The sequence below is a fragment of the Papilio polytes genome, unplaced genomic scaffold (genome assembly GCF_000836215.1).
Source record: "Papilio polytes unplaced genomic scaffold, Ppol_1.0 DF822178.1, whole genome shotgun sequence".
Taxonomy (NCBI): Eukaryota; Metazoa; Arthropoda; class Insecta; order Lepidoptera; family Papilionidae; genus Papilio; species Papilio polytes.
This window is the reverse complement of record NW_013527026.1, coordinates 2,301,690-2,313,942: the sequence shown is the minus strand read 5'-3', so window position 1 is coordinate 2,313,942 and position 12,253 is coordinate 2,301,690. Positions and strand designations below refer to the sequence as shown.

The 12,253-nt window shown below is 30.7% G+C and overlaps 1 protein-coding gene across 1 annotated transcript in view; it reads left to right on the top strand.

Annotated features, from left to right (window-relative positions):
• LOC106106401 (beta-1-syntrophin) overlaps positions 1-4,581 on the top strand; it is a 9,231-nt gene extending 4,650 nt beyond the window's left edge. The window contains exons 4-5 of the mRNA XM_013286978.1: positions 2-85; positions 821-4,581. Of these exons, the coding sequence (XP_013142432.1) occupies positions 2-85; positions 821-928 (192 nt within the window). The 3' untranslated portion in view covers positions 929-4,581. The remainder of the gene's footprint in view (position 1; positions 86-820) is intronic.
• Positions 4,582-12,253: the final 7,672 nt, after the last annotated feature.

Genomic DNA, 12,253 nt, shown 5'->3' with positions numbered 1-12,253 from the left:
CTACCGCCGCCCGCTGCACGCGCTGCGCGCCTCCGCGGACGACGACGCCGCGCTCTGGCTGCACTTCGCTGATGATGATACCCTGGTCATTATCACTTGTACTCTTAAAAAAAACATGTAATCTGCCATACTATGCTCTATATCTGTGCAAAATTTTATCGAGATTCTTTCAATAGTTTAGAAGGTACACTTTAACAAATATTTTTTTAAGGATAATAACTAATAACGCAATTAACTCTTATAGCTACTGATCCCGCCAGAATGACGCGCTATTCCAATACGTCTCAATGACATTGACAGCTGTCAGATAGGAACGAGAAATATGTGCCAATAATCTAGTGTTGCATTAATCCTCCAGCGCAGTACTGTTTTTCTTACCTTTTAAATTTTCACATTTATGGTATTATCTCTTTTGGTCTATGACTGTCCGCGTGAAATTAAAAACAAAAGCAAGTAACCTATGTGTTCTTCCAGACCATCCTCAACATCTATGTCAAATTTTATCGTCCGTCCATCCCTTTTAACTTACACGTTTCTAATTTTACTAAGATCTGAACTTCTGTAGTAATGTATAAAACGTAAGCACACACTTTATATAAGTGGTCGACTATCATTGAATATTTGAGATTTTTTTATAAACCCCTACACTTCAACAGTCTATAAGTTTTTTACGTTTAAAGGTAACTAAATTGGATAAAATATACAAGTCAGTACTAATAATGAATTAAATCGAAATGTCGAAATATCATTAATTTAGTTAAGACTACATCTAAGTAAGCGTTAGATTACGAGCAGTGTTCAAACTGTTATATACTTTCAGGAGTTGGACATGGAGGGTAGTCCGAAGCCGGCGGTCTTCATTCTGCACAACTTGCTGTCTGCGCGCGTGCACTCGCTGCCGGGGGAGGAGATCGCAAACCCACTATAACATAACCCTTATATATAACGTATTCAAATACATAAACTAAATAAAGGTGTGTATACACTGTCAACACAATTGATATTGCCATCTGTCATTCTCCTAGACAAAATAGACTGCAACTGAAAATACATTCGATGTTTGCTGATACAACTGTAAATTAACAAAATAAAAGTTTTATGTACTAACTATAGGAGAATATTACTAGTTTTTGTCAAAAACATAGGTCATTTGATAGAAATTTCATCTTTATGTTCCGTGTGATTTTGTATGTTGCACTTTATTGTTTTTGTCATGATATAAAAGAAAGTATGCTCCTTTTCATTAACTAAAAGCAAAGAAAAATACATTTTGTTTAAGTACAATCTCGTAATAAAATGTATTGTTTTGATATTAATAGAATGGATACACATTATTTTGATAATTGTATGACTGAATGAATGAAACAATCGAAGTCATTCAATCGATATTTTTGACAGCTATTTTTTTTAATATAATGATTGACAGATGATCAATAGTTTGACAATAAAGGTAAGGTTAGAATAAAATGAACCTTTCATGAGATCTGTCTTCTATTTTTTATTATTAGCGTTCTAGTGTGGACGCATCTTTACATTACGTATGAAAATCCAAATTTGTACCCCATTTCTACCTCTCAGATATTTGCTTTATAAATAAAACGACAAAATTATGGCATAACTAATTTAATTGTTAAGTTTTTATTATACTAATTGTTTTTTTTTAATATTTTTTTATATTTCGTTGTGGAATACGTAAGTTATATTTGTGAAAATCGAAGACATTTGTAAAAGACTTGGAAAAAAATAGTTTCTTACTTTTTGTATTAATATTTTTCACTTTATTAATGCACTTTTTGTTATGTATTTTTATTCCAAATAATGTATGGAGTTTAATTTCTCCGCTGCACTGATTTAGTAATATTTAACATTTATTTAATTGAAACCTGGATCTGTTTATTTTTTTTACTAATAAGTTTTTACTATTTATGTCTCGAATATTTTATACTGGCAATTGTAACATTCCAATTTAATTAATTAGTAGTAATTAAAAAAAAACTCTGACATCTAAGGCCTCGCATGTGTTCAGTATGTATGATAAAAACGGCTTCATGTGGCATCTTGTAATTGGCATTTTCAAGGTTAGAAAAAATGTGTAAATGATTCTGTGTTGCCTTGCGTAGAAAGCTAAAAGCAACTATTATCAGAAAATGTAAAATCTCTTATTCTATATATGTGCTAAATCTTCAATCAAAATCGGTAAAAAAGTGTTCAAGAATGGTACAATTAAAAAAATTGTACGAAATGAAAAAAAAATATTACGATAAATTGCTTCGCTGATGTATCTTGAACACTTTTGTTTCTGACTGTACTTTATTTTATTTTATTCCCGTTTTCATATAATTTATGGCATAGCTGTCCGTAGGGGTGTCAACGGCCTATTTTCTCGTTATTCTCATACTATCTACGGCAGTAACTTCCAAAGAATATCTCCTTTGATAGTATTTTTTCACATTTTTAGACAGCATAATTTGTTGATATATTTTTGTAATTTATTAGTTGTATATATGTAGTTAGTGTTTTTTTATGTGACCCGTTACATTCCCAGAATGTAGAACAATATACATATTTGCTTTAATTAGGTAGTTTTTAACCTCATACTTTTTAAGGGTTTTTTAACTTAGTATTGTATGATAAAGTAGTTAAAATAGTGCGGTATTTGGGCAATATTTGTGGTGATACATTTGTAAGCGGGTAGTTTGTAGTAAAGTTACACAAATGCATCCAATGAATAAAGTTACATTTTTTTTATTACAAAATGGCAAACGAGCAAGAGCAAGTGAAGTGACCGATGCCCATAGACATTCGTAATTAAGAATGCGTTGCCTTAAATCGACGGAGGAAGAGACGCAAATAAAGATGTCTCCACCGACAAATTAATTCCCTTTCCATCCCATTCTTATCAGAAAAAGGATGGGAAGGAAAACGGACTAAAGTTTCGCCTCCGGCACCACACTCGTTTTCTAGAGATGTAACCTTTTTTATAGGATGCGTTAAAATTTCTAACATTTCGAATGCTTTGATGAAAGATGGCGATTTCTTATGTGTACCTTGCCTTAATCTCATGATTTCTGATATTTATACAGGCTTTTTAATTATAATCTATGTATTCGACGAGATCTTTTGATAAACAAAAATGTTTCTATAAAATTTGCTGTGTTGTTTTTTTGTTAAAAATCATCACAATTTATTCGATTTTACCAATATTTTATTACTTTTTTAAGATATGCGTAGTTTTAAATTTTAAATTTTCATATTATTTGTTTTGTTAGTGACTGTATTAATCTCGTGAAACTCAATATGCTTTTATATTTTTACATTTATATTTGTGTAATACCAGTATTTTTGGTACGAAAAGACTAGTACGGTTCCATTAACTAATTAATATAGAATTAAGTTAGAATAAGTGCATTAAGATATTTAATCACAATATTACTGGAATTAATTTTTACTTTGGCAATACTTACATTTAAATATTGGAGTTCCGTAGCTTTTTTATTAATACGAAATTTAATATTTTACAACGACAGTTTTTTTTAAATCCTATTGGATACTGATTATTTCTTTACGGAACCCCAAAAAACACAAAGGAGGCATGTTTTTTTAATTATCTTCTTTTTATAAGTAACAATTATAACTTAATTGTTCTTTAACAGATTACCATAAACATTAGTGTTGCCATTTAAGAAATATTAATAATCAGTATTCTTTTCCGATTAATTCGTTATTCTTTGAGAAATTGTTATATCATGCCTTCTTTGTGTTATGTTGTCTTTTATATCTAATGCATAATAAGTTACCATTTTTTCTTAATAAGTCACTAAAATCTTGTAGCGTAGCTTCAACGAAGTAGCCCACACAATGTCTTATCTGAATTTGTTGCCATATCAATTTATACGAAATTAGGCATAAACGATATGTAATGTAGAATTTCTACGATTTTTCTGTAACACTATATTACTGAATGTATTTTACAGTAAATTTTCCTAAGACTTTGTACTTTTAAATATATCAGAATATCTCGAACATATAATTCCTGCCCTATATACTGTATTAATGTTTTTTAATGATGTTTCTCTCTAGATTTTTGAATTGTAAAATTTGTACGACATAAAATCAGATAACGATAGAGTTACAGGATATTAAACTCTTTTGGCTATAAAATAAGTTTCATATTTGTATTCTTACCTTAAATACTCAAGAATTCCTTGACAGCCATTCTCAGTGTTGCAATTAAAAAAAAAAGTTCAGAGAAATGTAACAGCGGTTTTAATACAACGAAATTCTCATGTCGGGTTTTTATTGTTATTTCATAAAACACTGATAACCGTTTTTTATTCATACTTTTTTATTTTTCCTAATAATTCTTGAGAGTTTGTAAATTTTAAATTGCAACACTGAGCTTACGGTGTTTCGTAATACAACGATCTAGCAATGTTTTGTGTTCTATATTCAAATTTGAAGGTTTTTTACTGCACCAAAGATATATTACCATAGAGTACAATTATGTGCTCTTTGGTATTTCGCACAATTGACAGCAATAGACACTGCCTTAATATAATGATATATTTTTAAAATAACACTAATGCAATTAAAAAAACGTAGGTTTTCACTGTCGGAACATTATAAAACCATCTCTCTAAGTTAATCTGTTCGTTTTCGCAGTGAAAATTTACGCTCAACCAATAAAAACGAAAAACATACGTCTGATAATAAAGAAATCTTTTTTACCTTTTATCTTCTTAAACATGTATGAGTTTGCAATATAGCATATAGGTATGTAGTATTTTATGCGTGCCGTGTGTAACTTCTTAGCCCTTGAATTGTGTTAACTTCAGTTGTAAGAAGGGGAACGCTTTCTGTACCATTGTTATACGGAGATGTGTAGAGTTAAGAAGTTGTCCAGAATGGTTTTGAATACGAAATTCGAAATATTTATTTTCACAATTTACATACAGTCAAAGAATATAATTTGCAACCTACTTACAATCGACGACTTGGAAGATATTTGAGCATCTATTTATTTGCTATGGCAAGATTTCGACCTAATTATATAGTTAAATCGTCTTTGTATTGTAGATTTGCAAACGAAATGGGTAGGAAATAAATGTCCTTGACTGTGAAAACATTATTTTTAATGTATATGAAGATTACAGTTAAAAAATAAAAATCATTCTGGCAACATCTTCAAACGAATGTTGGCATTTATATTAGAAGATCTATAAGTCAATTTCTAAAATGGATGGCTGTAAGCAATGTTAGAGATGCAATGAAATTATTGGCTTGTTTTCGCTACATTGATGCTATCGCTAAGGACGCAAAGAAATTTCGGTTGAGAACCAGAAATGTATAATTTCGTAAATGTGTGTTGGAAGTCATAGATTAATATAATAACAGATTGGTGTTTTTAGAGACCAAAGACAACACCAATGTCTACAATCTGTTAGTATATAGTCTATGGTTAATAATGGTATAGTATAGCGTTTTACCCTGCAATTGAATGAAAAATGTATGAATTGTTATCTAAATTTACTTCGTACTCTGTCAAACTGATTCATTAAAAACAACGAAAGTTAAATAGTCTTTTTTATTCCCTTTCACAATAAAAATCATGTCCGAAAATAATTTGTGCGTTATGGTAACTTAGCTGTCAAGTTGATGTTCTAGATTAGTAATCTATCGGTATATCTTCTGTAAAGAAAGGCAGCATAATTTTAACAATATAAATTTTCATTGGGTCAAGTGCTAACATAGTGTGGGCCAATGATCGGTAGAGAGCACTTGGGCACAGACTATAGCGGAGTCTGCCTTTTATTACTCCTTTCAGATTTAAGATCGATATTATTGATATACGAAAATGTACTTTAAAATTGATAGTGTAAGATACATTTTAGCGTGTCACGATTTTTGAATACTTCGATAGGCGTTCGAACTATTGCAAAAATCATGCTTTGAAGTTCGTAGAAGCGATAAAGTATAAAATACAAGTATTCCTCTTTTTTTTTAGTTTTTGAGACACCAAACCTGTCTACTGTCAATTTAGGATAATATCCGCACCTTAGTACACCTAATGTATCGGTTGTCAGATGACATATTTATATAAAAAGAGTGTTTTTTTCGTAAACAATTGCATCTTACAAGCTTTATATCAGAGGTGGCCAACTAATCCATCGCAATGTCGATTTTGGTAACGCAAAAATACGTAGACTACATAAATCTATACTTATATTATAAAGAGGAAAGATTTGTATTTTTGTATTTCTGTATGCATTGAAATAACTAAAAACTACGGGGCCGATTTCAAAAATTCTTTCACCATTGTAAAGCTAAGATATCACGCAGTAATTTTACGCGGGCGAAGTCGCGAGCAACCACTGGCACTACATAAATCTATTCTAAACTATACTGTTTTATTTAATATTTCAGGAATGTAGTTAGATCGCACAGGTCAGTGAACGATAGATCTTGGAGCTAACAAAGTTTGCCACCCCTGCTCTACAGCATCCTTGGATGAATACTTTTTAATTAGTACTTATGACGTCACACATCACTTCCCATACTGCAAAGATATCCTCAAAACTCCAGTGTTGATTAGAAAGTCCATTGTCAGTATGTCCGTGCTCAAGTGAGCTCCTGCTAGTGTTGCCAGAGCGCACTTAAATTAATACAATCATGATCAAGATTATATAGGAGCGGGAACAGGTAACACTCCGTGACTTCATTAGTTTCCGCAAAAACGTCATCCAATTTGCGTTGCCTTGTGAAGGTAGCGAATCTATCTGCGAAGATTTTCTATAATACATCTTCATTTCTAGGTTGAAATATTTTTTTGTCAATCTATATCCATACTAAGTTTAAGAGGAAAGATTTGTATTTTTGTATGTATTGAAATAACTCAAAAACTACTGGGCCAATTTTTTCTTTCACCGTTAAAAAGGTAATTTATCTGTGAGTGACATAGGCTATATATTTTAATTAAACGTGGGCGAAGTCGCGAGCCACAGCTAGTAAAATATAAGTAGGATATGATAATAAACATGTTAATACTAGAGGTAATCTTAAAATCGCTATGAATTGTTCTGAAAACTAATATAATATATCGCCACATAGATGCAAGTGTTATAAAAAGTTCAAATTATAGCAGTGCCTATATCTTTAGTTTAAAATTTAACTTTAGAAAATAATACTGTATCGGTTTTCCAACATTAACTAAGATATAGGTTAGGTTGTATTAGATAATAACAGTTTGTATTGTAAACAAGCTTCGACGGCGTAATTATGTGCATTGTGCAAACGTAACAGTTCAATGTACGGCTCACAAACAAACAGCTTACCTTCAAATGTAAAACAAAAACTTATTTAGAGTAACTTTTAACGTAGAAAATACCATGTTAACTTATTGAGTATTATTTAGGCAGATCAGATAAAAATCTATAAAATAATAGAAGCATTTTAAATTTTAACAGAGGCCTGTTACTATTTTAAAAAATGCAACAGGCATTGTCAGAATAAATCATAACCTTATTTTATGAAAATCTGAACTAAACACTCCGTTCTAAACGAGAAGGCGGTGTGGTATGATAACTGTGTTTTCTTACCTCTGGACTTAGTATAAAGTTTTTCCTCGTACCTTATTAAAAACCTAATAACAATTTCCATTCGAACACATAACTGAGTCAATCGAATCGAAAAGTGAACTTATTCCTGTTCCCTTTTTTAATTAAGTCACGAACGTCTTCCAATGCCTTGGTCCTTTCGTTTGAGAGAATCATGATAGCGAGGCCATTAATGTATAAGTGGAAAGCACTCGAAGCGTCCGAATTTCTCTTCTACAATCTTTTAGAAGTATTTACCTTTGTTCTTTTTCATTTTTCACGATTGAAGTGTCGTGTTAAAATTTACCTTTCAACAAAGTCGACTGTCAGTAAGTCACGGATTTCGTTTTCAAGTACACATTGTTTAGTTATTATCGGATTATGTTTTTAATTGAATTAAAAAAAGAGAAGAGACGACGTAAACTAAAAAGGAAAAAACCCCTAATGCAGCCTCCGTAGATTACAGACTTATACCGGCCTATAGTTTAGTCGTTGAAACAGTATGATCATGTACAGTTACACTACAGCGATTTTATTTTATATCAGCTGTTGCTCGCGAGTTCGTCCGCGAGGAATTAAAAAATAATAAAAAAAACCTATGTTACTCATTGATAACGTAGCGTTTTAATGGTGAAAGGATTTTTGAAATCAGCCCAGTAGTGTTTGAGTTATTTCAATACGTACAAAAATACATCCTCATACCTTTTTCCTCTTTATAATATTAGCATAGACGATGGCTTGATAGCTCGACCCGATATCAGCTGACAAAAACTCAACTATTCTTTTTAAGTTTAGAGTTTAGACAAAGGTAACAAATGTGCTTTAGCAACTGACTTTAAAAAACTAACCTGCCAAAGAAGTAAGGTCGAGTATAATTTTGTTTTCGATTGACTACACTTTTTATTAATACTCGTTAAATTCTAGAGCTTCTAATAAAGTTTATCTGGACATATAAAGTGTCGTATTGCACTTTATTCCCAGCTTAAATTCCTCGTAGCGCCTTTATACGGGGACTTATTAAAAGTTTCAAAACATACAAAAATTCTTCGTTACAAGTCTGTCATTTCGAAATACGATTGCAAAGAACATATTTGAACAGCATTGAGTGGAATTGTGTTAACTTAAAAAAAGAATCTCATAGAAAATGACGCAACATCAGTTCGAAGATTTATTTTCAGAAATTCTGTTAACATGTAATTGATTGTGTTTGTGTAGAAAGATAACATTAATCCGATATACGTCTGAAAATAAATTGCTCATTACTTAATTGCAACATTACGTAACCTTTGCTACGAGGTTACGGGAGTGTCATGTTTTTTTCATTAAATTTTCAATATAGTTAATCCTTTTAGATTTCTAAACCGGACAATAAAAACAAGGTTTAAGTCGAAATGTTATTTTCTCGTGTTCTTCGCTATCTGCGCTTTTAAACGTCTAATGCAGCTTTGTAAGTCCTTTACAGTTTTCTCACTTTGTCGCAACTGTACATTTTATTTTGTAATTGTTATTCTTGTAATATTGTATTAAAACTGCATTAATACACGAGTTATATTTTTTAGACTTAAAAATAGTGTAAAGGTGAATGAAATTAAATGCTATATTTAAAAAAAAATAATTATAACCCTCCGAACTTTTCTTTCGATTACTATTAATTTAAAATAACAAGAAAATTAAGTTTTTTTGGAATCCCTTAAGAATATTGTAGCTTTAATGAATATTAATAAGTGTTTCCGGTTTTATTTAACTTTGTTTTAAATTGGTCGAGAGAGTAGTCACAATTAGCAACATTTTTTATATTTAGTAGTTAGAAATTTAATAAAATGCTTTAATTATCTTGATTTGGCTTTGTGTAAATTCTCATAGTAATATCTATTGAACAATTCGCTCCGGCGAGGAGATATTGCACTGGAACTAATTAAAAACCAGACGCGCACACTTTTCTTTAATTAGATTAGTTGCGGCGACACGTGACTTCGACGCAAACGAGTGCTCTTCAAACAGCTGATTATCATTTACCTATTATTTTAAGAAACAAACATAAGATATAAAATACAATATATAGAAGATTCAAAGTTAAAATAAAAAGAAAATAACAAACAAAAAAGTATAAATGTTTTGTATCATATCGGCAGATGAATTATAACCTAAAAATATTTGATTTAGCTTTGACATAACGTAAAAAACGTAAAATCAACTTAAATTTTAACACATTTAGGGTTTTAATCGCTTAATTTTATAATTAAAAGCTCGCGGTTAACATTTAAAAATAATACATAGTCAAACCGGGGCTCTGAGATTTAAAATCAAAGGTCGTATTACATGGTTTCCTCCGCACACCGTCTAATCTGCGGAAAACCCGCTGAGGTAGGGCCAAGCGGAAAATTGCTAATTAAATTAACTTCTGCCGCTTCGTCGTTTGTTTCCATTGACCTAGTACAGGACACACGTACCTCTGGAAATACGTGTAAATCTTTTACTACTATGTTTTTGTATCTTAAAATATTAGGGTAATCAAAACGACGAAGTACATGCCCTTTAGATTCGCTCACATCTAACCCGTAGTCATTCAAACCGAGTGGTAGCAGCCCTGTTTGAGCATGTAATATAAAGTCTATGAAAATCCTGCCGTAAGAAACTAAAATGAGTTTATTCATTACCTCAAGAATTAATTGCATCAGAATTTTTAGCTGCTGTGTAAAAACCAGACTGTAGAGTTAAAAAAATAACAAGTCAAGAATAAAGTCTTGCGTGAAATCGGAAGCTATTTTGCAGCAAAAGCAACTTTAAATCGTGAAAATCTCTATACAAAGTAACTGGCACTTTTTAACACTATTAAACATTATCCGCGCGATGCGATTTAGACGAATGTCTTTTGTCATCGCGTTTAAATAAATCCTTTTTGCTGCGCTGAGATTGCGACGAGAATATTTTATTCAGAGATATTTTTCTTTATTTATGTCGATAACTGGCTGACTACAACTTTGCTACGTTTTTTAGATGTTTACTCACTAATAAAAAAAAAAATTAGAGGACAGCATGTGAAAAAATCTTCAGCAAACGAATAATATTTTTCATTTACTGCTTTTAGTAATAATTTGTTATCTATTATAACATAATTATCTTCATAATTAACTTTTATAAATATGTAAGTCTAATTAAAAAAAATATCTTACATTGAAAACATTTATTAAAAATTCGTAGAACATGAAAAACCGTTGCCATTAAAAACTTTCTTAAAACATAAAATGGAAAAACCAATAGTTGAAAGGAAAGGAAGCAATGAGTTCGCTTAATTGCAAGAGGTGGCTGACAATGTGCAAACAGATCTATTTGTTCTGAGAATTATCGCTACGAGAAAACGCGGTTACACATTAAAATAACGAGATAACTAAAGTAAGCGTTAATTTGAGATTTTTTATTATAAATGTACATCTCATGACTGAATATCAATTTTAACAGGCTCTTTTAGAATTAATAAATCAGAAAGAACATTGTGAAAGAATAACGGCAACTTCGATTACAATACTTCGAACGCGAGGAATATCTTGACTCCATAAATCAATCAAGAATCTATAATTGTTGGCGATGTAATTAACCTTCTTTTAGACATACTTTTACTTTTTAAAAGATTTTTAAAATTAGAATATAAGTTTTATATTTATTTCTTTTTTGTAAAAATCTGATGTTTCTAGGCAGTGTATATAATATTTTCTTTTTTTTATATCAACTTTCATTTTATGTTTTATTTTATTCCTTTAACTTTCTCCGCGCGCTGCTTCTTGTTAGTATTCTTTTTAATAATGTAGCAATTATAACTAATAAAAACCAACCTACGATATAGACAGAAAGTAAATTGAATTCGTTCAGGATGATGTAGACTATAAATATATGTATATATGTATATTTTTTATGTAACTGTATGTATATTTTAACGACGTAGAACGTAATAAAGCAGCTTTTAGCCTTCTGAATAATAAATCTGTACACAGCAATATTTCGAGTCCGCGGCGGAAAAGTTTAAGTCGACACATTATTCTTCATTTGTGTGTGTTTTGCGAATAATCTACATTCCTTTACTACTGACGTAAACTTCTTTTTTTATAAGTTAAACATGTTATTTAACAATCAGTAATTAACAAAGTATCAAACTTTAAAAATGCAGACAAAATAACCTTTTGGAAGTCGGTTAACAGATTTATTAGATATGTTGGATTTAAGATATCTATAGATTTACTTTAATAGCATTTTCGTAATAACTACTCAAAAAGGGACTTGCTGTCGAATTTTCACTTTTTTTGTTGTACAACTTAGTAATCACTGGCAATAAATATCGTCAAAGACTAAAAGAATAAAAAAATGTAACTGCGCTATAACGTTTACAAATAACTGGCAGATAATGGTAACAGTTTACTTAAAGGGATACCCTTATTAGAGGGTTTGTTTTCACACCTGGGCACCGTACGAAATGACAAACAATATTCATGTAATATTGCGTGTTTTATGTTAGGTTAAAATCAATATACTTTAAAAGTTAGACGTTTTCTCTTCGCCTGTACTGTATCATTAAGTAATTTATTTAAAATTAAAATGACTTGCGAATTTAATCTTTGAGTGCCTACATAGTCTATGACTTTTTTTGCAAGATAACACACTTTAAAAAT